At 47.3% G+C, this 26754-nt stretch overlaps 1 protein-coding gene and 1 long non-coding RNA gene across 2 annotated transcripts in view; one reads left to right on the forward strand and one right to left on the reverse strand.

Moving 5' to 3' along the window:
- Positions 1-10706, forward strand: part of SCPEP1 (serine carboxypeptidase 1) — a 40188-nt gene extending 29482 nt beyond the window's left edge. Inside the window, exon 14 of the mRNA XM_068127120.2 lies at positions 10458-10706. Coding sequence (XP_067983221.2) covers positions 10458-10520 — 63 coding nt within the window. The 3' untranslated portion in view covers positions 10521-10706. The remainder of the gene's footprint in view (positions 1-10457) is intronic.
- Positions 10707-10850: 144 nt separating this feature from the next.
- Positions 10851-23220, reverse strand: LOC137434272 (uncharacterized). Its single transcript, XR_010985830.2, has 2 exons — positions 22883-23220; positions 10851-11257 (listed from the first exon to the last, which is right to left on the reverse strand). It is a non-coding gene; the product is annotated as an uncharacterized LOC137434272 (long non-coding RNA).
- Positions 23221-26754: the final 3534 nt, after the last annotated feature.

Consider the following 26754-nt stretch of genomic DNA (forward strand, 5'->3'; position numbering starts at 1 on the left):
CTATTTTTTCGTTCAAAATCATGGTAGATTAGCAAACCTATACATTTTTGGAAACGTTATTACATGGAAAATCTGAAAATCAATGTTTACATTTGCCAATTCCGACCAATTCGACCAATCGACCAATTCCATTCGACCAATTCGACCATTCGACCAATCGATTCGATCGACTAATTCGATCGATTCGATTCGATTCGATCGACCATTCGACCAATTCGATTTGCCAATCAATTTGACCGACCTTTGCTTGTGTGGAACGGACTGTGAAAACGATGCGGACTATATTGTCGGATACGACACACAGGACAGTGATGACGAACTCTAAATGGCATATTCTGTAATCGTGTATGTTTGATGCCATTGACTGCCTGTGTATATTTTGTCATTGACTGCCTGTGTAGATGTGAAGTTATACTGACTGCATGTGTATATATGATTTTGCTGAGTGCCTGTGTATGTTTGGTGATATGAATTATTGTGATACATTTTGATGTTATTAACTGCCTGTACAAAATGATAACATGTATTTGATGCAACTTATCGCGAATATAAAGACAGTATTTTGCAATTCAAAACCTTTGATTAGTGTCTTACCATTCCCCATAGCACTAATTTGATACTTTCATTGGATTCCTTGTCCCTGAAAATGTAGGTTTAGTATATTTTAAAAAGTTTTTAGGGTAATTAGAGGCAGAAATAGAACAAAATATGTATTTTACAGTGGCCATTTTGAAAATCCAAAATGGCTGCCATACAGGTATCTCTCCAAATGTAAACATTGATTTTTAGTTTCCTTATGCTATAACCTTTCCAAAAATGTATAGGTTTGCTAATCTACCATGATTTTGAACGAAATATAATTTATTGACATAGTGAACCTGACTAAAAGGGAAAGATACAGAGGTAACGACTACAAGGGATATTTTACCCATAATCCCTGAGCTAATTAGCACAAGAGCCACCCTTCATATGGCCACACTTAACACTTAATCCGAACACACGACCTGCCGGATCCATACTTATTACATGGTGGTACTTCTTCTTCACGACAATTCGGAGTATGCTAATTTATGCAAATCTATCTGAACTAAAGTAATCGATGCCTACCCCCTACAAACGTGACAATATTGTTACGGTTTTGAAAGTGTAAATATAACATCATTAAAGGTTAAAGGTTTGCCCCCATAGTTAGTCCACAAGCAACACGTAGGCCCCTTAGAACATTAGTTATGTCATAGTATGTGTAAGAGTAGGCCATTTCCCTAGTGACATCTGCGTTGTGTAACGACATAATAAGCTTAGGTCCCGTTCATTTTGCGGCCACCCTCCAATCTACCTCGTTGGGCAGCATCCATCCCGCGCCCTGATTCGGCTAATCCACCTCGTTTGCCAGCAGCGTTCGCTGCCCTTGGGTTTTCGCTCGAAACCAGTCAAATGCCACGAGGTAGGCCTGGAAAGGGGGAGGAGCGCGAGGATGAGGTGTGGCCGCATCAAGCAGCACGTCAGAAGGCGGTGACGGTAAGGGCAACAACCAACCAGGGCTCGGTGGGCATGGCTTAAGAGGGCGTGGTAAGGGCGCATCTAGCAAGTGCTGGACGGTTCGCTGAAAAGGCTATATAAGCGGGCGCACAAAGCCCTTGAAAGGACTGGCACGATTCGCGCATGTATGAGGACTGACGCAACAGCGCTCGTATGAGGAGAACTGGCCAGGAAGGACGCATGCGAGAGGACCGTGCTGGGAGGACTTGCCCGTTTTGCGCTCTGTACTGAAGAGGACTTGTTGGGAGAGCGTACTGTACAGGACTTGTATTGAGAGCGCATACGAATCTGTATTGGGGGTGCATATGAACTGTATTGGGAGCGCATATAAAGCCCGGTTCATTTATGACGTACGCGACCGTTGTCGCAAGTAACCGCCCAGTCAGCCCTACCTTTCACCCCGCATTTAACCCCGTAATTGTCCGATCCGCGTCAACGACCCGCGGGGAGCTTCTGCCGCCCTGACCATCTCTTCGCGGTACGAGTCGGGGACCGGAGCGAACTGCCTGGACACCATCATCCCTGGACCATCAACCTGACCATCTGCAATCCCCGTGTGAGTGTCTGAGTGTGAAACGGGCCCGTGTCCTGGGATAAGTTAAGACTGTATTAAGCTGCACTGTGTGTTCTTCTTCTCCTTCCTGTACAAATTGTGAATAAACCAATCTGTTCTTCCTGTCTTTCCTGATTCGACCGTATCAGTGTTTTCCTCCTTTGGGTAAGCGTGGCACGATTCGGAACCGCTCAGATCGGGGTTAGTCCTTGTTAACGGCTCGGATCACGGTTCGCTTTCGCTCGGTGTTTCCACCTACGCCCGTGATTCGGGCGGGATTTATTTCCTTGCTTCGTGGGCGGCGTTGGTACTTAGGTATTAGTGATTAGTCCTATGACCCTACCCAACGCTGACCGGAAGTGACGTCATAGCCCCGGATCCCGTCGGCTCGTCAAAGACGAGGGGACTAACCCCCCCTTGGTAAGGGGAAAGGCCGACGAGGAGATCCGCAACAATTGGTGTCAGGAGTGGGATTTGACCCGAAGTGCGCCTAACGCACTCAAAATTACGAGCGGCCGAAATTTAGTAGAACATCCAAATTAAATCGTGCCATGGATAACCAAGACGGTCGGATGCCGGTGGGGTATATGAGGAGGATGAGGAGTTAGAATTAAACCAGGACCCCCAGGAAGGACAGTTGGCAATGGAGGACATTGATGAGGTGCAGGTAGCAGGAGAAGAAAATGGCGGCGCCTCGCACATGGCCGTGGCAGCCGAGCCCGCAGCGCCAATAGATATGGGCCTTTTTATGATACAACTCCGGGCGTATATGGGAGAAGAATTAGGTAAATTGACAGAAAAATTGGACGCCCGGAGTGACAAATCAAAGAGGGAAATAATTGACGCCCAAAAGAATGACGTAAATAAATTGGAAAACAAAATGGGGGGGCCAAATTAAGGAAATGGGGGGCCAATTGAAGGACATGGGTGGCCAAATGAAAGAAATGAAAGAGGGGTTAGTGGGGTTGGAAAACAGGATGGCCACCCAAGAGAATCAAATGGTAGGAATGAAGGACGGGTTAAAAGGGTGTGGTAACAGAATAGGTGGCCAAATAAAAAAGATGGGGAAAGACATAGATCGCAGGTCAGGCGGGAAGGTCGCATTGGTACGCGACGGGGTAGCGCGACGTGAGGAACGCGGGAAAGCGAGCCTGAGCAAAGCACAGTCAGAATGACTGGGGTAGAAATCGCGACACGGGGTATAGAAAAGCCGACGGCTGCCAAATTGGAAAGTTTTCTTTTATGTGCACCAGTGGTCGTCGAGCTTAATAAAGAAGAAGAAATGATTGTTGAAATTGGGGTTGAGGAGATGGCAGGGTTAGTACATGTATCACGGGAGATTGAGATGGAATGTACTCAAAGTCTGGATTCACATCGTGATGTCGTGCTGCCTAACCCCAATGAGAATTTGCAGGCGCTGCTGCGGAAAAGGATCCCAAAGGTATGTAGGAAAATGTATGGCGCGAAAAGGTTTGGCGCGAAAGTGTTTGGCGCGAAAATATTTTTTGCGCGCTTGGGATCGCGACGTCACCCGGGCGCTTGTGGAAGGTCCATGGTGCGCTGTGTGGAAGTGAATGGCGTGCGTGTGCGAACGGCGCCGGAGCACGAGTAGGAAACTGAGTGAGAGTGAGTGCACAATGGAGTGCGTGTGTGAAGAGTGCGACACAGAGTGTGAGATGGATGAAGAGTGTGCGAGGATGCACACCAGAGCGTGTTGGAGAGAGTGTGCGGGAGTGCACACCAGAGCGCGTGATTGGGTGTGCAACAGGAGATTGCACACCCGTGGGTAAGTGTGCGCTGATTGGGTGTGTGCAGGAGTGCACACCCATGGTTGTTACAAAGGATGTAATGGGGGAGTGTGTGCCACGGTGTGCGCGAGGATGTGTGATAATGGAGTGTGTGAGTGCGCCTGGGTGGTATGCACAAGCGAGTGCAGTGATGAAATGTGTGGAATGTATGGGAGGCGCTGGAGCGCCTCTGTGTACGAGTGAGAAACGGGTCGCGTGGTGTGAGAGTGCGACTCGGGCATCGACACAGACCGGGGCAGCGTTTAGTGCAACGGATAGCCGACGCGAGCTCTCGGGGCGTTGTGCGCTTTGTGTGCTGCGGGGGCCGGCGGGGATCGTTGCCACGGCGGTCTCGCAAGGATCGCCGTGCACGATTTGTGCCGGGCCCCGCCCTGTATGGTCGGTGCCGTGCCGTGGTGAAAGGGGCAAACAGCATGATTCAGGGGGGGTAGGCGAAGTCGGACCTACGCCCCCTGGTGGGCGTGGTGCTCCGACCGGGGGAGGTTGGGCCATCGTGCCGAAGACCGAGAGGCTCTGCGCAGGGATGGCGCCTGGAACCTCGGCCCAAGCATGCCTCCTCCCCAGAATCGAAAATGCTGGACGGACCCAACCTACAGGAGACCAACCACCCGCATGCATTGCTCGGCTTTTCGAAGCCGAGCTGGGATGATGTATTTCCGCACCAAGAGGCTCAAGTGGAGTGGACAAATGGCGATAGTGATGGCGAATGGTACCTTTACCATTCATTATTTTGGGGCACATGAGCTATAGATTATGGGGATGGCAGTGCAAACTAGCCGAGGGCGGGCTAGGATATTGTTAGGGATTTAGAAGTGACAATAGGGACGAGATTTAAGTAGAGACTTTTGTACAAGTAGAGGGGACGTAGTCAGATTAGAAGGATGTTAATGACGAGGGTGTCCTTAGTGTAAGGGAGGACGGGAAAGCACGAGTATTAGGGGAAATAGTTCGTTAGATGATGCTGTGTGTGTGAGTATGAGGATGAGCTTTAGGCGCAAATGAGGAATTGAGTGAAATTGTTTGTGGATGAACTTGGTGAAATGAGGCATTGGTCGTGAATGGTTGTGTGTGTGAGAATCTGGTTATTGTTGAGCTGGGTGAAATGAGGCATTGGTGGGGATGACCAGAGAAAGTGTATAAATGGAGTATTGAGGATGTGTGTAAGTGTGTTGAGTGAATTGACTTGCATGGGGTGCAAGTGGATAAATGGTGAGAATACTGAGTGGTGTGGAGTAAATGGTGTGTGGAATGAGTGGTGTGGAGTGCATGGTGCGAAGGAGTGGATGGGGGAAGATGGACCCCTTCACGAATACCCGGGGAGGGTGGTTTAAAGTTAGGTAGAGGGTTTAGGTAAATTGTTGGATATTGACACCTGTGGTGCAGGTAGTAGCAATGGAGTGCTTTGATGGGTGCATGAGTGAGTGGAATGACTGGGCGTGTGGGCTTAATTGGTGAGTATGGTTAAATGGGCACTCTGCCACTGGTATTCTGTCAGCCAGGTGAGGCCACAGGTAGGCTCTGGGAGCCAGGTAGAGTTCAGTGTAGTGTTCAGTGGGGCCCGAGGATCCTAAGGGAGGACCTGGGTAGCCCAATGCCAGAGAGGGCATCGGAGGGGTGAGAGAGCCAGGAGGGCCTTCCCCAAGTTAGGGTAGTTGTGAGGAGCTAGGCAAGCTCGGTTGGCGGAGGTGCACAGGTAGGTAGACCTGCTGGCAGAGCCACACGACCCAGCCCCGAAATTGTGTGAAGGCACAGTATTGAAAAAATGGGGGAGTGAGACCCCAAATTTGGGAGGCACCGCAGGATGGTCAATGGGAATTGGTTTTTAGAACCACATAGTGTAAAGAGGCCAATTGATTGGCAGGGCAAGACCCCGGGTAGTTTAAAGAGTTAATGTCAATTAGAGTATAGTTCGGATGAAATGTTTTCGCACCATCCGCATCCACTCACCAAGGTGACAGGACTCCACACCAGTTTTTGCAAATGTTTGGATGGTAGAGACGCATCATGACGGAGTTTGACATTGTGATATTCCATCTCTTCCTTCCGTGGAGGGATTGGAAACGAATTTGGCGTAGAGGGGGGATTGAAAAGACAAAACGTAGCGACGAATTTGTAACGTGTAAATACGGGGAGGGGCAAGGGTAGTGTAGGTTGACATGGGCGGTTACGTACGGCTAGGGACGAGCTTTCTCCGCTCGCTCCCCCGCGCCCCTCATGTTGCATTACCTTGTGATTGTGTGTACCTTTGCGCCCTTGCCCCCGCTAAACTCTCTGCTTTGTCTTTCCTCCCCACCCATGGACCCATATCTTTTGTTGAGGTGTGCAGGAACCCTGAGCGGTGCGGCTGCACTTTGCTCCACCTGTGCAGCTGCACTCTGCTACCTGTTGCCTGCACCGATACACCTATGGACCACATGTTCTGTGGCCTTGCACCTTTGCTGGGGCAGACAATCGCTGCAAACATTACCTTGTGCCCTGCGGACCACTGTTTTAAGTGGCATCAATGCCATGCAGTCGGACCACCTAAGTTGGCCCTGCTGGCCGAAATAAAAACGGACACAGTTTGTGCCTTTTTATTTCCTTTGGTGGAATATGCAGCCAAGATGCAGCAGCCCAGCAGCCAAGCACAAGACATCATTGATTATTTTGAAATGTGATTGTGCATTTTTGTGCATATTGGTGTATGGTGTTTTGGTGCAGTGCAGTGCATTCTGTGTTTCTCCTTTCCAAACTTCTTTCCCACAAAAAGAACAGGTCCTGGGTTCTAGACTTGTAAATAATTTGATTAGTCTTGTAAATAACATGCTCCCCACCGGCTTTATGTTTAGTTTGCGAATTCTTTCCGTAATTCGGTTAATTGTGGGCGTGAGTCTGATGGTTAGTACACAACGCAGCAGGTGGGACATAGCTGGTGTTTAGAACTGTCACACACAGGGTGTTAGAGTAAATGTAGAGGGAAACCACACCTACATGTCACACTAAGTTAAAAAGTAGTCCTGACCCTTGCATCAGAACCGGTCGTACTCACTTGTGTGGGTTCGGCTCGGGGACGAGCCTGGCGAAGGAGGGGTGCAGTGTTACGGTTTTGAAAGTGTAAATATAACATCATTAAAGGTTAAAGGTTTGCCCCCATAGTTAGTCCACAAGCAACACGTAGGCCCCTTAGAACATTAGTTATGTCATAGTATGTGTAAGAGTAGGCCATTTCCCTAGTGACATCTGCGTTGTGTAATGACATAATAAGCTTAGGTCCCGTTCATTTTGCGGCCACCCTCCAATCTACCTCGTTGGGCAGCATCCATCCCATGCCCTGATTCGGCTAATCCACCTCGTTTGCCAGCAGCATTCGCTGCCCTTGGGTTTTCGCTCGAAACCAGTCAAATGCCACGAGGTCGGCCTGGAAAGGGGGAGTAGCGCGAGGACGAGGTGTGGCCGCATCAAGCAGCATGTCAGAAGGCGGTGACGGTAAGGGCAACAACCAACCAGGGCTCGTTGGGCATGGCTTAAGAGGGCGTGGTAAGGGCGCCTCTAGCAAGTGCTGGAAGGTTCGCTGAAAAGGCTATATAAGCGCGCGCACAAAGCCCTTGAAAGGACTGGCACGATTCGCGCATGTATGAGGACTGACGCAACAGCGCTCGTATGAGGAGAACTGGCCAGGAAGGATGCATGCGAGAGGACCGTGCTGGGAGGCCTTGCCCGTTTTGCGCTCTGTACTGAAGAGGACTTGTTGGGAGAGTGCACTGTACAGGACTTGTATTGAGAGCGCATATGAATCTATTGGGGGCGCATATGAACTGTATTGGGAGCGCATATAAAGCCCGGTTCATTTATTACGTACGCGACCGTGGTCGCAAGTAACCGCCCAGCCAGCCCTACCTTTCGCCCCGCATTTAACCCCGTAATTGTCCGATCTGCGTCAACGACCCGCGAGGACCTTCTGCTGCCCTGACCATCTCTTCGCGGTATGAGTCGGGGACCGGAGCAAACTGCCTGGACGCCATCATCCCTGGACCATCAACCTGACCATCTGCAATCTCCGTGTGAGTGAGTGTGAAACGGGCCCGTGTCCTGGGATAAGTTAAGACTGTATTAAGCTGCACTGTGTGTTCTTCTTCTCCTTCCTGTACAAATTGTGAATAAACCAATCTGTTCTTCCTGTCTTTCCTGATTCGACTATCAGTGTTTTCCTCCATTGGGTAAGCGTGGCACGATTCGGAACCGCTCAGATCGGGTTTAGCCCTTGTTAACGGCTCGGATCACTGTTCGCTATCGCTCGGCGTTTCCACCTACAACCGTGATTCGGGCGGGGTTTATTTCCTTGCTTCCTGGGCGGCGTTGGTACTAAAGGTATTGGTGATTAGTCCTATGACCCTACCCAACGCTGACCGGAAGTGACGCCATAGCCCCGGATCCCGTCGGCTAGTCAAAGACGAGGGGACTAACCCCCCCCCCCCCCCCTTAGTAAGGGGAAAGGCCGACGAGGAGATCCAACAACAACAACAGGCATTTTAAGGCCATTTTCCCTGCAAGAGCGGGGGTTAGCCTTGCAGTCCCCGTGACGATGTTCTCCATTTTGCCCTATTTTCTGCATCTCCCCTTGTTAACCCCCTTGCCCGCATTTCTTCTTCAACCATCTTTAGCCAAGTCTTTCTCAGTTTTCCCCGTCTGCTACTTCCTTCTACATTCATTTCCATCACTCTTCTCAACCAGTCACTTTCATCCTTCCTCAACACATGACCAAACCATCTCAACCTGTTTCTCTTCACAGCATCCATCACAGGCTCTATTCCCATCATCTTTCGCAATTCATCATTTGTCTTCCTCTCTCTCAACGATACTCCACACATCCACTGAACCATTCGCATTTCCACCCTTCGTTGCTGCTCTACGTTCATTACCCATGTCTCGCTCCCATAAATCATAACACTTCTCACACATGCAGCATAGCATACACCTTTCCCTTCAGCTTCAACGACTCTCCGCTCCTCGTCAGCACGCCACTCAGTTCCCGAAACTTCTTCCATGCACATCTCACTCGAGCATCCGTTGCCGATTCTGATCCACCTTCTCCATTCAGCATGTCTCCTAGGTAACAAAATGTTTTCACACCTCCCAGCTTCACGCCGTCTCCAAGATCCAACTCAACATTTCCTCCATCTGCAGCTCCCTCTGTGCACACCTTACACTCGAATGTAGCTGCCACACTGGTTAATGACCCTCTCAAACCACTACATTTTTGATGAACCCACTCAGCGCACATTGGACATTGAATGGAATTCACTCCGACACCCTTCCTGCACACAGCACACGGCCACCTCCCAGTTCTTTCCACCTCACCACATGCTTTACCACTTGCCATCGCCTTCGTTTTTCCGATATTCACCTTCAGACCTTTTGTCTCCATACATTCCTTCCACTTGTTCATCTTCTTCTTCAGTCCATCCATACTTTCTGCAATCAACACCAGATTATCTGCATCCAACAACTCCCACGGTAAACCCTCGTTTACGTTCTGAGCCAGCACCTCCATGACAGCTACAAATAGTAGTGGACTTGGTACCGACCCCTGATGCACTCCCACCTTCACCTCAAACTCACCACTGTTCCCGTCCTTCGTCCTTGCAGCTGTGCGCGCTCTTTTGTACATTGCCATCACTACTCTGATCAACCATTCCTCCACTCCTAACTTCCTCAATGCCCATGTCACTACTTCACGTGGAACCCTATCGAATGCTTTCTCCAGCCGACGAGGAGATCTGCAACAATATAATAAAGGGAGCGGTCTTCATTCTTCAGGTCTTGGTATTTGGTCATTGTCTTGATTTCTGTGTTGTTTAGGCCAAAATCGTTTGGAACTAATACCTCAATTAGCAATGCCTTATATGTTTCTATACTTACGTACTACATCAATGCTCAGTTCACGCTTGATCAGGTTGTACGTGAGTGTTATTTCCTTGTTTTCAATAATTGCTTTTGGTTCATGTTTCCATAAGATTTATGGAACTGGGATATTGAAATTTCTGCAGATGTGCCAGTGAATTACTCTACATTCCTTGTTGTGTCTTTGGGTGTACAGCTGCTCTGACATGAGTTTACATCCCGATAGGAGGTGACTCGTGCTTTCCGTTTCTACCTTGCAGAACCTACACCTGTTCAATTTTTTTTTCTTTTTGCAATTGTCCAATTGGTTTCCTGGCATTTTCTTATTGTGTGTTTTTGTGTTGTGTTTTCACTTTTCGCACAAGATGTATAACCTCCAACCTATTTTGTTATACTCTTTTATAACATGTCACTAAGGTTTACAGTAACTCTTCACTGTAAATTTATAAATCCCCATTCAGTTAAAAAGCTGTTTTGTGAACCAATAATACCTGTGCTGTTCATTGGTGGAATTTTGAACCATCACAAGTGGTACAAGTGAAGATCTTCAAAAATACATCTTAAAATAAAAAACATGTTGCTTTAATTTCCCTGAGAAAAAAAGAATCATTTTCTTGGCATATACAGCACAACATATATTGTCTCAAGATTTGTTAATAATGTGCTGTTTCTTTCAGGTCCCAATAGACCAAGGTGTCACTGCTTTGGAGATGGTGAAGCGTGTTACAAAGCAGAAGTGAGTGCACGTCCTGTGTGGCAACTGTCGAGACACTTTCATCAAATTAAGGATGCACACCATCAGTGAATACTCCATTTTTCTCTTCTTCCAAATCTGAGGGCTTCTGCTTTGCTCATTGCTGTTTACTTTGTGTTGTACAAATCATCATCAACAAATTCATCTTTTCAATAAATGACTTATTGCAAAACTTTGTTTGTCAATCCTTTTTCAGACTGTGAGGCTGGCAGGATAGCCTCGGCCCAAGAGGTATGGACCCTGTTAGGGAATTAATTAATTTAGCCTTGAATGATTGACAAGACTCAATAATTAATTATCCAAGCTTGTTCAGAAGTACCATCTGCTGATTTTAATAACACGTGGGAGTTCTCAATTCACTGGTACCAAAGGTACTACAAAAACACGCTTCAATTCAGAGTAACACATACACGAATAACCGAGAGCCTCTCGATCATCACGCAGGCTCAACACACTACATTTCATACAGACAACAGAACCGAGAGCCTCTCCGATCTTCTGTTGGACGGCTTTTATGGTAGAAGATGAAAGAGGAGAGGTCGAATAAGGTTCAGAGAGATAACAGGCATTTCAGCAATTCGTGATTCTTCTCCTTCGTTATCTTCAACTCTCCCGGCCAAACAGAGATTTCTAGCTGTCTTGCAAAATAAACAGAGCTTACTGTTCCCCTGAGATAATATGCCTTCGCGTGCGTGAGGACATCTGCTTTTTCCCAATCTCCATCTAGGAGAAAAACAGGATTGCAAGAGTTCAAATGAGTGAGAGTTACACATCATTGTTACATTTTATTAATTTAGAGGATCAGGGACAAGTTTGAATTTGAATGCCTGCGATAACTCGCCTACCCCTGACTTGTCGAGGTTTTTATACTTCTACAACCCTCACCTATGAGCCATCTCGTCAGGGTTTGAATCTTGCCCTGTTTTTTCTCTCTTTCTCTCTATCTTTCTCTCCTGTCTGTCTTTTTCTCCCACATTTTTGTCTCTGTCTCTTTACCAGCAATCATGTGATTGAATTAACCTTTGTATATGAGCAACGTTGGCAAGCTATGGTTGGAAGACGTTGTGGAATTGAACAGTCAAAATCTCAATGGACAGTTCCCAGCTTATGCTCTAGTTCGCCACTTAATTTGGCAGTCATTAAGTTGAAAGGATTATTTTGATCTCTCTGCAATATATTCCTTATTTTGGTGAGGCATCTTGAGGCTGCCATGTTGCTGTCACGGGTACAACGTTATTGCAATAGCCCCACATTTTAGTCAAACTGCTTGGAGCCGAGTGCTGAGAACAGTTACTATTAACCTACAAAAAATGAGCAAAGCCAAATTCAAGCAGATGCTGTTAATTAATTTCTATTGGAATTTGAACCAGGCGACAGATTCTGAGAACTCCAATGGAATGTTAGGGCTGGCAGGATGGCCAGGACTATCCCTAAAGGACACTAGCAGCACACAGGCATCTGGGCTATCTAGAGTGGGTTTGAATCTCGGCCCAGCTATAAACTGTTATCCTGGGTGCTTCACATGCAGGGTGAGGCATCAATGTGTGTGCCGTACCTCAGATCGATGTTAACTTAAACTGAGTGTCTGATCTCCCGGCATTATTTGGTGGACATAAAGGTCCCACGGTGTCCTTCATGAAGAGTAGGCGAGCTATTGCCAGCATTATGAGGAAATTCTGTATTTCTCCTCTAACCTCAGGGGGAAGTGCATCAGTGGCACAGCCGCACTCAGAAAGTGATGCTACCCGCAGCCATCTGCTGCTTACAAAAAAGAACAATGGGATTTTGAGGATTATTCTTCTTTTTTTTATTATTATTATTATTATTATTTTGTATACAGTCGAGGCTCGTGAAAGAGCTAACATTTATCAAACAAACAAATCAAACAAACAAACAAGCAAACAAAGTATATAAAAAGGGGAGCGGTCGACAAGATGGGGAGAGAAGGGGAGGAAGCACACAAACAACATTTGAGAGCAGGGACATCGGGAGATGTGTGGGAGGGAGAGGGCCTGGGGGGAGGCAGGATAGGTATAAAACGCAAGGACACCAAGGACTTCCAGGAAAGAAGTCGGCACCTCAAAAAAGTGGATTTGGGGTGAAATTAGCGGGGGTAGAAAAGATCAAGGCTTTGGATTGGGGAAGATAAGAGATGGTGGTGAACAGCCGTTTTAAAGACCTGGAGGGAGGAGTGGGATTGAAGAGAGTGAGGGAGTTTGTTTCAGAGGTGGGAGAAAAGAGGAATGAAGGAGTGAAAGTGAGCAGAGAGTCTTGATTTTGGCAGTTTAACCATAAGAGGGTTGCAGGCAGATCTTGTGCGACCTGTAGGAATATTTGGGGGACAGAGCCCAGAGAGAGCTGGGGGAGCAAGGCCGAAGAGGGGTTGGTAGAAGACGGAAAGACCACCAACCTGCCTGCGGTGAGTAAGTGAAAGGCCCTCGGAGATAGCGTCATCGCGGGAGATTCCAATGATTCTGAACGCTTTGGTTTCAACAGCGTGAAGACGAGCTAGGTGTGAGGCAGGAGCACCAGCCCAGAGGGGAGAGCAGTACTCCATTGAGCTGCGGATGAAAGCCTTGTATGTGGTGAGGAGCTCAGGTGTGCCAAGGAAGGACTTCGCACAATGGAGGATGCCCAGTCGGCGACTGGCTTTGGAGGCCAGCTTGGAAATGTGGTTTTCCCAGGAAAGATCATGGCAGATAGTGAGACCCAAAAGCTTGAGTGACAGAACTTCTTGGAGAGGATTATTCAGAAAGTAGATGGGAGGGTTGTCCAGTCGGTCTTTTCGGAGAGACATCGTAAGAGTGTGAGATTTGTCAGGATTGAAAGACATGTTCCACTTGTTTGCCCAGTCTGTGATTTGTCCAGGTCTGCAGACAGTGAGGAGGCTGCAGACTGCCGATCTGAGGGATGAGGAATGGAGTGGCAGAGAGTGGAGTCATCAGCAAAGAGATAGAGAGGATTTTCAAGAGAGTCAGAGAGATCATTGATGAAGACCAGAAAAAGCACAGGGCCCAGAACACTGCCTTTAGAGGGGTCAATATACGAAAAAAACTCACCTAACCCCCAAAAAATTGATACAAAAGGTTTTTCAAAGGATTCTGGTACCTTTGGGCATGCTAAATAACATACTAAAAATCTAGTAACATCTGACTTCCTGGAAAGGGGTCATTTTCAAGATGGCGTCCAAGATGGCCACCGGGAGCTTAAAATGGCCATATCTCAATTATTATTCAACCTAGAAAGGTGGTTTTGGTGTCTAACCCTAGGTTTTAGGGCCCAAAGAATCCAATTGAATCAATAAAATTACCATCAGTTAATTATTTATTGACAAGTCCAAGATGGCATCCCAAGGTGACATCCTGATCCACTAAAATGGCTCTGTCGAATAGTAGTCAACCTAGAGAGATTTTTTCAGTGTGTATACCTAGGTTTAAGGCACCCAGGAAATCATCAATGGGTACAGATGATTTGTACAATGGGTACACCTCTTAGTGGGTACAGAGAGGGATGGGTTTGGGACACAAGATTTAGAGGCAAACACAGAGTTGAGGCATTCAGCTTTTACATTCCACTCATGTTGGCGTGTCGTGAGTTTATTGCTCCATTGGGGAATGATGGTACCATCATATGTATTGTTCATTTGATGCAAGTGACATTTTCATTGTACTTTCTGTAATAGTGTTATTATTAACGCACAGGTTGTAAACCTGGTGCGTTATAGCGTTTGCCTGGGAATTTCGGGCGCTCAAAAGTGAAGCTAGTTTCTGTCACCCATTTCTGTCGCTCATTTCTGTCGCTCATTTCTGTCGCTCAGATGTGTAAACATGACGTCATCAAATCTATATTTATAGGATAGGTTATAGGAGATATATATGTTATAGGATAGGAATATAGGACCCAAATGACCCAGAGGACCCAAATGACCCAGAGGACCCAAATGACCCAGAGGACCCAAATGACCCAGAGGACCCAAATGACCCAGAGGACCCAAATGACCCAAATGACCCAGAGGACCCAAATGACCCAGAGGACCCAAATGACCCAGAGGACCCAAATGACCCAGAGGACCCAAATGACCCAGAGGACCCAAATGACCCAAATGACCCAGAGGACCCAAATGACCCAGAGGACCCAAATGACCCAGAGGACCCAAATGACCCAAATGACCCAGAGGACCCAAATGACCCAGAGGACCCAAATGACCCAAATGACCCAGAGGACCCAAATGACCCAGAGGACCCAAATGACCCAGAGGACCCAAATGACCCAGAGGACCCAAATGACCCAGAGGACCCAAATGACCCAGAGGACCCAAATGACCCAGAGGACCCAAATGACCCAGAGGACCCAAATGACCCAGAGGACCCAAATGACCCAAATGACCCAGAGGACCCAAATGACCCAGAGGACCCAAATGACCCAGAGGACCCAAATGACCCAGAGGACCCAAATGACCCAGAGGACCCAAATGACCCAGAGGACCCAAATGACCCAGAGGACCCAAATGACCCAGAGGACCCAAATGACCCAGAGGACCCAAATGACCCAGAGGACCCAAATGACCCAAATGACCCAAATGACCCAGAGGACCCAAATGACCCAGAGGACCCAGAGGACCCAAATGACCCAGAGGACCCAAATGACCCAGAGGACCCAAATGACCCAAATGACCCAGAGGACCCAGAGGACCCAAATGACCCAGAGGACCCAAATGACCCAGAGGACCCAAATGACCCAGAGGACCCAAATGACCCAGAGGACCCAAATGACCCAGAGGACCCAGAGGACCCAAATGACCCAGAGGACCCAAATGACCCAGAGGACCCAAATGACCCAGAGGACCCAGAGGACCCAAATGACCCAGAGGACCCAGAGGACCCAAATGACCCAGAGGACCCAAATGACCCAGAGGACCCAAATGACCCAGAGGACCCAAATGACCCAGAGGACCCAAATGACCCAGAGGACCCAAATGACCCAGAGGACCCAAATGACCCAAATGACCCAGAGGACCCAAATGACCCAGAGGACCCAAATGACCCAGAGGACCCAAATGACCCAAATGACCCAGAGGACCCAAATGACCCAGAGGACCCAGAGGACCCAGAGGACCCAGAGGACCCAAATGACCCAGAGGACCCAGAGGACCCAAATGACCCAGAGGACCCAGAGGACCCAAATGACCCAAATGACCCAAATGACCCAGAGGACCCAAATGACCCAGAGGACCCAAATGACCCAGAGGACCCAAATGACCCAGAGGACCCAAATGACCCAGAGGACCCAAATGACCCAGAGGACCCAAATGACCCAGAGGACCCAAATGACCCAGAGGACCCAAATGACCCAGAGGACCCAAATGACCCAGAGGACCCAAATTCTATGTATGTTTCTATGATGATGTATGTTTTGGTGAAAGTACATAATGTGAATACTAGTAGCAATTTTACAAAAACCATGGCATAATTTCAAATCTTGACCCGAGATGATAATTATGCTACATCATAATTTCCATGTGCCAACCTGGGCGGAATCCAAGTGGATTCACTTGACTTGTTGTGTATGTGAGTGTTCTTAATACAATTACTTGTTTTGTTCTACAATTGCATTGGTGTGGTTTTACCATGGTTTATTAGAACACTCAGAATAACAAATCTTTCTGCTGTGTTCCCACTCCAGACTCTGAGGTGCACCGTAACCGGGGTTTGGGGAGGTAATACGCAACACATGTTAGACATCTTTAGACATGTTTAGGGTCTTATAGGCTTTTTCGTGTGGATTTCAGGTAAAAAGTCTCATTTTCTTATGAGTATGTAACGATATATTCAAGAGCACGGAACGTTCAAACCTTTGTTTTTCACACAACTCGGTCTTGTAGGGTGTGGGCCCGGGATAGCCAAATCTGAAACCCTGTGCTGGAAAATGGTAACTCCCATGTGTTTGTTTTTTTTGTAATGCTCAATGGTGGGAAGAGAAAATGTCACCATCTGCTCATAGATTAAGTAGTTTTAATATAGCAAAATCAATATACACTGCAATACAGCAATAGAAACGTCACTTCATAAAAATAATTCCTGAACATTTCCCATAGAAATATCAATGCATTTCGTTTAGATATCTCGTTATTTACATTAGTCTGTATCTAAATTTAATCCTAACTGCCGACAGTGGTGCACACGTGGATAAAACGGGTCACCAAAACGCAGGCAAAAAAACGACCATGGTACAAAGTCGTGCATGATTCCCATGGAAATCAAAATGCACGTGCGTCTCCTTGTGACTTTCCCTATAAAAGGCACCCCAAAACGTGTGTTCATCATTCGTGTTTCAATGCCAGCGCCATGCCCAGACTTATGAGGATTCAGAGAGACCAGGCTATTGGAAGATTGCATGATGGACAGACTGCACGAATGGTTGCCAATGCTTTCCATGTCAACGTGAGAACCATCTACAGGTTACAGGAACGATACCAGGCCACCAACAGCACCGATGACCGCCCACGCAGTGGCAGACCGAGGGTAACAACACCACGACAGGATCGACAGATTGTGCGTCATCACATCCAAGATCGCTTTACCAGGGCTACAGAAACTGCAAGACAAAGAGTTGGAACCCACCAGAGACACATTAGTGGTGATACAGTCCGTCGACGTTTGAAGAACAGGGATGTCCGTTGTCACAGGCCGTATCGTGGCCCCATTCTTGCAGCTCGACACTGCCGTGACCGACTACAGTGGGCCACACAGCATCAAAATTGGCGTTACCAGCAGTGGAGAACCATTATTTTCTCAGACGAAAGCCGATACTGTGTTTCTACGGCAGATGTCAGAGTGAGAGTTTGGCGTAGATGTGGGGAATGCTACTCAGATGATTGTGTGATGGAAAGAGACTCGTGGGGTGGTCCAAACATCATGGTATGGGGTGCTATTGCTCTCAATCACAAAGTCGGTCCTGTGGTGTTCCAGAATATTGGTCCAGGAAGAGGCAATGGTGTGACAGCTGCTCGCTACATTGATCAAGTCCTCAGACCTCACGTTGTGCCACATTTTGGACGTCACGGAAATCATGTCTTCCAGCAGGACAACGCCCGTGCCCACACTGCCAGAGCAACAAGGGACTTCCTGCAACAGAATGGCATCCAAACCATGCACTGGCCTGCGCTCAGCCCCGATTTAAACCCGATAGAGCACTTGTGGGACGAGGTTCAAAGAAGACTGAATGACGTTCGACCAAGGCCGACAACTGCAGCTCAACTCAGTCAGGCGTTTCTCAGAGTGTGGGCCCAAGTGACAAATGCCTTCATCAACCGATTAATCCACTCCATGTACAGACGATGTATGGCTGTCATCAACGCTCACACAGGATACTGATTTTGACCTCCCTTGTTCTCACCTGGTCTTATGTTTTTCTCATTCAGAACATTTCACATTATTGTTTGAACTGTGGTGACCATACCTGTGATGTTTCATGTTGATCCTAAATCTCAATTCGTGTTGATCATGACTTGAAAATAAAGACTCCAAAATATTGATTCTGACTGACGTTTCTTTTGTTGTTCAGTATATAATGTAGCAAGTGCATGTCCAGCTACTAACCCACGTGACTGTCTCTTAATTACGTGTACTGTTTGGACGTCAGTTGCACCGTTACTACGTCTATTCATTATGTTCTATTCAACTATTGGAACGTACTTTTAAAACCTTTAGATCCTTTATATTGCTGTATCCCCTCAAACCTTTGAAGACCCTTTAATGTCCTTGCAAAATTTTATACCCTTCATATGCCGTTCGATATTTACATCCTTTAGACCCCGATATACCTTGAGACCATTAACCCTTAGATACCTAAGACCCTACATAACCCATTAGACCCTTTATAACCCTTACATTGCTAAGACCCTGTAGACTATATAGACCCCTTTAGAACCAACCCTAAAACCCTATGGACCCCTTTTACCTTTGAGACACTTTAGACACCTTCACCCTATATAAATCTTAAGGGTCTCAAGGTATAAAGTCATAAGGGTCTCAAGGTATACCCTTTAGACCCCCATATACCCGTTACACTTTTACACTCAAGTCCCTTGACCACCCTTTAGACCCCTTACACCCTTCAGACCCTTTAAACATGTGTTCCGGATCCGTCACTTCCACCTTTGTTGTTATTATATACTTGTATGATTTTTCGTTTCAGGTAATTTTGTTGTTAAGATTTTTTGTGTGAAATGGAGATGACTTTAGTAAAAGGTAAAAAGAAATGTTTGTGGAGGAAAAAGAAAAACGCGGCAAAGAACCGGGAGGTGGAGGAGGAGGAGGAGGAGGAGAACAGCCATGATAGAGATACAGCCGTGAATCGGGTCGAGGCTGCGAGGGGACTTTTTTCATATTGGTCGCGAATGAGTTGAGGCTTCCTGGGAAAGGGATTGCCCGCTACATCGTTATATATTGTGAGTGCAATTAAACCTGCATCTCAAGGGTTTCTCAGCAAGTGTGAGTCATCGTTGAAGAAATCAAGAACCTCCATTACGGGCCTATGCGCCATTTTGTCCTCGAAGAAGAAGAAGCTGTCCGCTTGGTGCATCTTGTCGTGTCGTTGGGATTTCCATATCGACCTCATTGTGTTGATTGCCGTTGGTTTCCATTTCTGCTCAATTCCCTTATCGACCTCTCACCTCATAACTCCTTGTTCGCCGTCGTGCCGATACCTGCCTGTTCTCGTCCTGCATGTCTTCAACCAGCGTGGAGATTAGTGCACGGACTTTGGGGAATGTTGCATTCCACTCATGTTGGCGTGTCGTGAGTTTATTGCTCCATTGGGGAATGATGGTACCATCATATGTATTGTTCATTTGATGCAAGTGACATTTTCATTGTACTTTCTGTAAAAGTGTTATTATTGTGTATGTGAGAGTTCTTAATACAATTACTTGTTTTGTTCTACAATTGCATTGGTGTGGTTTTACCATGGTTTATTAGAACACTCAGAATAACAAATCTTTCTGCTGTGTTCCCACTCCAGACTCTGAGGTGCACCGTAACCGGGGTTTGGGGAGGTAATACGCAACACATGTTAGACATCTTTAGACACCTTTAGACTGCTTGAACCATTGACCATTTAGACCTCTGTGACCTTTTAAAATCTCTTTGGACCACTTAGACATTTACATCCTTTAGAGATCGGACTTTTTCGACCCCTTAGGCTTAGACTCTTTATACCATAAATACTATTGGAACGTACCCTTTAGACCAGTGTTTCTCAGCTGGATTTACCAGACGACCTACCCATCCTGGTATTTGGTCGCTGCAACCCGTTATCCCAAACAAGGGTTGAAAAAAAAGGACAGGAATGGGGATTTTGAAAAAAAAAACACTTTAGTGGGAATATACTGGGTTTATTCAAGTGGGGGTTTTTAACCCAGGTGCGGAAAACTGGGCTGGGCCAATTGGTGCCAACCCTGACTACAGGAGTAACAAAAAGGCTGGAACCTGGGCCATTTTTATTTCCTTTTTGCCCACGTGTCAATTCGAGAACTAGTTTTACTTACTCAGCAAATATCGTAGCTCGCTCTTGACATCGATCAGCCTGTTTCTGGTTTTAGTTTTGATAATTACTAAGATTGAGAATGTAAATTCACATCGGTAAGTCATTGGGAACATCACCAGGACTTGTGCAACAATTTAGCGCAGGCAGGTAATGACCCTCCACTAGGGCAGCATCACTAGGGGCAATGATGGGTAGCACTAGAGGCATTGCTTGGTGGGCAGCACTGGCGGCAATGGTGGGCAGCACTAGCGGCAATGGTGGGCAGCACTAGCTGCAATGGTGGGCAGCACTGGCGGCAATGGTGGGCAGCACTGGCAGCAATGGTGGGCAGCACTGGCGGCAATGGTGGGCAGCACTGGCGGCAAAGGTGGGCAGCACTGGCGGCAATGGTGGGCAGCACTGGTGGCAATGGTGGGCAGCACTGGCGGCAATGGTGGGCAGCACTGGCGGCAAAGGCGGGCAGCACTGGCGGCAAAGGTGGGCAGCACTAGCGGCAAAGGTGGGCAGCACTAGTGGCATTTGTGGGTATCATTAGCATCATTGGTGGGCAGCACTACCATCATTGTTGGGCATCACTGGCATCATTGGTGGGCAGCACTAGCATCATTGGTGGGCAGCACTAGCATCATTGGTGGGCAGCACTAGCATCATTGGTGGGCAGCACTAGCGTCATTGGTGGGCAGTACTCTCTGCATTGGTGGGCAGCATCAGCGGCATTGGTGGGAAGCACCTGTCGCATTGGTGGGCAGCACTTGTCGCATTGGTGGGCAGCACGTGTCGCATTGGTGGGCAGCACTTGTCGCATTGGTGGGCAGCACTTGTCGCATTGGTGGGCAGCACTTGTCGCATTGGTGGGCAGCACTAGCGGCATTGGTGGGCAGCACTAACAGCATTGGTGGGCAGCACTTGCCGCATTGGTAGGCAGCACTAGCGGTATTGTTGGGCAGAACTCACCACATTGGTGGGCAGCACGAGGAGCATTGGTGGGCAGCACTAGGAGCATTGGTGGGCAGCACTAGTGGCATTAGTGGGCAGCACTAGCGGTATTGGTGGGCAGCACTAACGACATTGGTGGGCAGCACGAGCAGCATTGTTGGGCAGAACTCACCACATTGGTGGGCAGCACTAATGGCATTGGTGGGCACCAAACTGAGAAACCGGACAAGAAGGACTTTGGTCATGGAAGTGACCAAGAACCCAAATGGCAACGCTGACAGAAGTACAGAGTTACTTTTCTGAGATTGGAGAACCTGTTGGAAAGATAACAGTCTCTGCAGCACTTCACAAATCTAGGTTTTATGGGTGAGTGGCCAGACGGAAGCTATCCCTGAGAAAACAAGAGAAAAATGACCAGTGTGGTCACCTGCTGCGACGTGTAGAATCATGAGGATATCCGTTGCAATATGTTCTTACCTCATACCAACGCACGTCCGAGTGCATGCGCATGCGCTATTCAAAAAGGCACCCCAACAACAAGAACAACAACGTGGTCCTCTCATAGAGCTGCTCGTCGCAGCTAAAAATGCACATGACAGCATGTCTGGAGTTTGCAAAAGGCACGTGAAAGACTGAGAGCATGAGGCAGAAGATCAAGTGGTCTGATGAGAAGAAAAATTGAACTTTTTGGCCTGAATGCAAAGCGCTACGTCTGGCAGAAACTGAGCACAGCTCATCACCCATCTAACACCATCCCTACCATGGTGGTGGCATAATCATGCTATGGGGATGCTTTTCAGTGGTAGGGACTGGGAGACTTGTAAGGATAGCTGGAACAATGAATGGAGCCAAATACAGGCAAATCCTTGAGGAAAACATGCTTCAGAGTGCAAAAGACCTCAGAAAGTGGTGAAGATTTACATTCCAACAGGACAATGACCCCAAGCATATAGCCAAAGCAACACTGAAATAGCTTCAGAACAAAAACGTATAAGTGCTTCAGTGACCCAGCCAAAGCCCATACCTTAATCCCATTGAGAATCGGTGGAAAGACCAAGATTGTTGTTCACCGACGCTCCCCATCCAACTTGACAGACCTTGAGAAAATCTGCAAGGAAGATTGGGAGAAACCCTCCAAATCCAGATGTGCAAAACTGATAGACACTCAAGAAAAGTCGAGGCTGTAATCACTGCTAAAGGAGCTTCTACGATGTATTGACTCAGGGGGCTGAATACTTCTGTAAATTAGATATTTCTTTATTTCATTTTAATAAATATGGAAGGAAATTCTAAAAACATGTTTTCACATTGTCATTATGGGGTATTTTGTGTAGGTCAGTGACAAAAAAAATCAAATATAATCCATTTTAAATTCAGGCTGTAACAACAAAATGTGAAAAAAATCAAGGGGTCTGAATTACACATGCAAGCTTGAAAACGGCTGAAAAACGATGATGACGACGATGATGATGATGATGATGATGATGATGATGATGTGAATACTTTCTTAAGACGCTGTACAGCAACGTCAAAAGGCACAAAAGAGCAGACTTACTTCTAGCACGCATTCTAATACAGTCTTTACACACACACACACACACACACACACACACACACACACACACACACACACACACACACACACACACACACACACACACACACACACTGCCATCATTTATTCTGCAAGGCAGTTTAGGGTATGGGGCATCTCCTCGTTTACCTCACACAACCAGGTGGGGTTGTGTCAAGCAGAATAATATAAGCGGGGTGGTTGGAGGGGGTTAAGTATGGGAAGGACGGTCACTGGACTGTCGATGCGGTATCAGAGGTATGTGGTGTAAGTGTGGGGGCGCTGTGCGGTACCTAGGGGACTCCGTGACGTTTCTACACCCTCGCCTTGCGTTCCTCTCACTTTGTTCCGGGCCCAGTGCAGCTTGTCCTGTACCCAGCGAGGCCCAACACAGTTCTACCCGCAGGCGATCCTTCGAGCAGGCAGTGCTGCTAACAATGCATCCCCGATGCAAACACAACAGCCACAAACACTGATTGTTCACCATTGAGAGATTGGGTCAAAAACGATATTAATAGCATGATATCTCAAAACTTTATGGACAGATTATGACAAAACTTGGTTAACGAGTTGTGTGGGTGACAAGAACAAGCCAATTCAATCTTAGTTCAGGTCCGTATACAGATCCGGCCTATCAGTGGGATACAAGTCATAAACTGTTCAACCAGGCAGATGTATGTGCTCTATCTACCAAGTGCCGTTCTCGTTTCATTTGCAATTAGTTGCATCTCAAACCACATATTGACTGGACTAAAAGAGGATGAGGGGTGGGCAAGACCAGAAGGGAACAAGTAAAAGACAAGACCGGTCACCAACTCGTTTTTGATAAGAGAGAAGCAGGCCCTTGGCCAGATGTTGGCCAGGCCAGTCTTGGTTGGAGATGCCAACGATCCAGGAGAGATGGGTGTGAATCAGGGGCACCAGCCTTTACAAAAGAGTGATACTCCATAAAACAGCAGAGAGAGGCTTTTGTAAGCCTTGGGGATTTGAGAACATGGGCAATGACACCATCTTAGCCCGTCATCAATAAAAAGGTGAGGTCGGACAGAACTTTCTCGAGTTTTTAAAGTGTGTATGCCTCAGAGTCAAGAAAGCAGTTTGTGTGAGGGGAAAAGATTGGAGCAGAAAAATGGTTTGGGTACACGAGAGTTTGAGGCAAACATTGAGTTGTTACATTCTGCCTTGCTTGAGTGGAGTGTGAGGTTAGGTCATTTGAGGTAAGCATGGGAGTGGTGGGGAGTATTCACCAAAGATGTACAGTCGGACCCCGCTATTTGCGGTTCCGTTATTTGCGGGTTCCGCATATTTGCGGGTGATAAATTGAGACCTGCTTCTCTATTCCCGGCCATGTGTCCCTCAAATTCACGGTTTTCGCGGGCTCAAAAAAAAAAAACTTTTTCACGAGCTGCGATCTTGACAGTTATAAAACCCATCTTTCACCAGACACGCACAAAGCTGCTGAACATACGCAAAAAAACATCTTATACGAGCCGCGAGCATGACCTGCTTCTACATTCGCGGCCTTGTGCTTGGTGTATTCATGGCTTTCGCGGCCGCGCATTTTAGCCACACTATAAGCGAGGTTCATGAGATGTCCCACGAACGCTTCATTAAATCTATTATTGTAATTGGCGAATGCTCAATATGGCATCATCCGATAACATCCTCCACAAACAATGTGCCGGCTACTCATCCCTCCAGCAGCCACTCGATGCCTGCATTCGTACATATATCGACTGTATGCTGGGTCTCAATCATTCTTCTCGTCCCATTGCTTTGACCTGCGTTTTTGCTTCGCTATGCTCATTGTTCAATCATGGCTCCCAAGCGCAAGACCAGTGCCGGAGATGCGTCCACTACCAAGAGGCAGAGAAAAGTGATGGTCCTGAGCAACAAATTTGAGCTGCTCGACGCTTTCAAAAGGAGAGAGTGCGGGCTCTGTGGGCAGGCATTACGGCGTCAACAAATCTACCGTTCGCTACATACGGAAGAAGGCGATTCATGAAAGTGTTGCAGCGAGCAAACAACATGAAAGTGTTGTTGCTATAAAGAATCTGGAAGAATTCCCATGTTTCAAATGCATGCCATGTTAAGGTGTACAGAGCAGCTTAATACATTTCGGGGAATGGATGAAATCTTCCCACATGGATGTTGGGGGAGTTGAAGCTCTTACATTTTCCATTCTCAATGATTTGGAACAAACTATCACCCACCCTACCTATATCCCAGATTGTCACGACCACTCTTCCAATACTTTGGATTTGTTCTTCACCTCCAATCCGTTGCATTACAGCGACACAATTTCACCTCCAATTGGTTCTTCTGACCACAATATTGTGAACATAACTTTACTTACCACCACACCTCCTCTGATTACTCCGACTAAATGCCAGTATTAGCATTTCAATAGTGTTGATTGGAACGGTTTTTTAAACTTCCTTTCTGACTTTCCCTGGAAAAACTACTGCCTCTCCTCAGGCGATTCCTCTATCTCTGCTGAACATGTTGCTGAAGGTATTGTTGCAGGAATGGAGGGTTACTGTATATCCCCTTTTGTTTCAAGTCTACCTCTCCTACCAACTCTTGGTTCAATAATTCCATCACTGCGGCCATTCCTGAAAGGGATGTGGCATATCGGACATGGAAAAACTCTTCTTCCTTCGACTCACATTCAGCTTTCATATTGTCAAGTCCGTGGCTGATGAAGACCAGCCTCAATGGACAGATACCCGAATGTTGCTTTAACTCCGAGGCATATACCCGAACTCGGCGGGATTATCTTTTCGCGCATGCGGGAAAGGCCTGAAGCTTTACCTGATCAGACAGCCGCCACGGGGTTTTATTCCTTGAACCCACAAACGAGTAAACGGACACAACACGCAAAAGTAAGATGAACAAATAATGAATTTATTACAATAAACGTGAAGCAATAAAAAAAAATGAAAGTTAAGGTAACTATAAGGCTAACCCTCCACTCAGACACAATTACACAACACAGTGAGAAATAAAAGAAAAGAGAATGGTATGGTGAGTTGGCCGATACTCAGCTTGCGCCGATGAGGATGACTGTGAAGGGACCCCGAGTCTCTGTGCGAGCACACAAGATGGCGCGAATCGCCACAAAGCACCATGCCACCATAGCCACAAAGCGGTGGCAAAATGTGTCCGGGAGCACCACCGCTAGGGAACACCATCCTCCCCCCGGCCAGAACAAGCGAGAGAGAATCCAAGCGTGATTGCTCACACCAAAAGCAGGACCAAGGGAGCCAAAGAATGCGACCGCTCACCACGAACGCCAGACCAGAGAGAGATAGAGAATGCGACCACTTCCGCCAATGCCAGACCAGAGAGAGACAGAGAATGTGACCGCTCGCCACGAAGCCCAGAACCAGAGAGGGGGAAGGACTCACCCTCTTTTGTCCCTCGTTGACGTCACACTTGACCAATCCCGACGTCTCATTGCATCATTCCATCGCTATGGTCCATCATCCCCTTTGGGTCGGGGCCTCACAGCCTGCGTGACGCCCAATGACGAAGCTCGGGGCATGGCCTGTCAATTGCGGTCCTTTGAGGCGGAGTCTAGCCATCCTTAAGGAATGTTCGGCTGGGCGGGGTTCCCTTGCCAATCATAATGTCCGGTTATACTGTCGGCGATTATGATTTAATGGCCGTTGTTGTAATTGTTGTTGTAATGGCAGCCCTTTTTGATGAAATAAAACATAAGGGAAAATCATAGGGGCAATTACACACTGGGGATTATCCTTAAGCCCTACCTAATTAGCATAGCTCCACCCATCGTATGAAGACACATATACAATCTTATTCTCTACAAATTCCCTACTTATGTACATCGAGAGTTCCTCTTCGTCGCGTCACATGGTCCATGCTAAACTATACATGTAGTGAAATTATACCAAGGTGAACCCAGGGTGTGCTCGCTACAGAAGGGGCGTCTATAAGACCCGGGACAACCGGGGCGCGCGGACACTCCAGCGGAACTCACTGTGACATAGTCCTGTAGTTTGAATGGTATGTACGCCCCTAAATGCTGCGCTGACTGTCCTCTCTGTTGGACCATTGCTATATTGAATCGACCATTGCTCATGAAATACTCTGATTTTAATGCCTGTTGCATGCATGTATTCTTACAGGATGTACTACAGAT

The sequence above is a fragment of the Myxine glutinosa genome, chromosome 10, assembly GCF_964187855.1.
Source record: "Myxine glutinosa chromosome 10, kmMyxGlut1.1, whole genome shotgun sequence".
NCBI lineage: Eukaryota > Metazoa > Chordata > Myxini > Myxiniformes > Myxinidae > Myxine > Myxine glutinosa.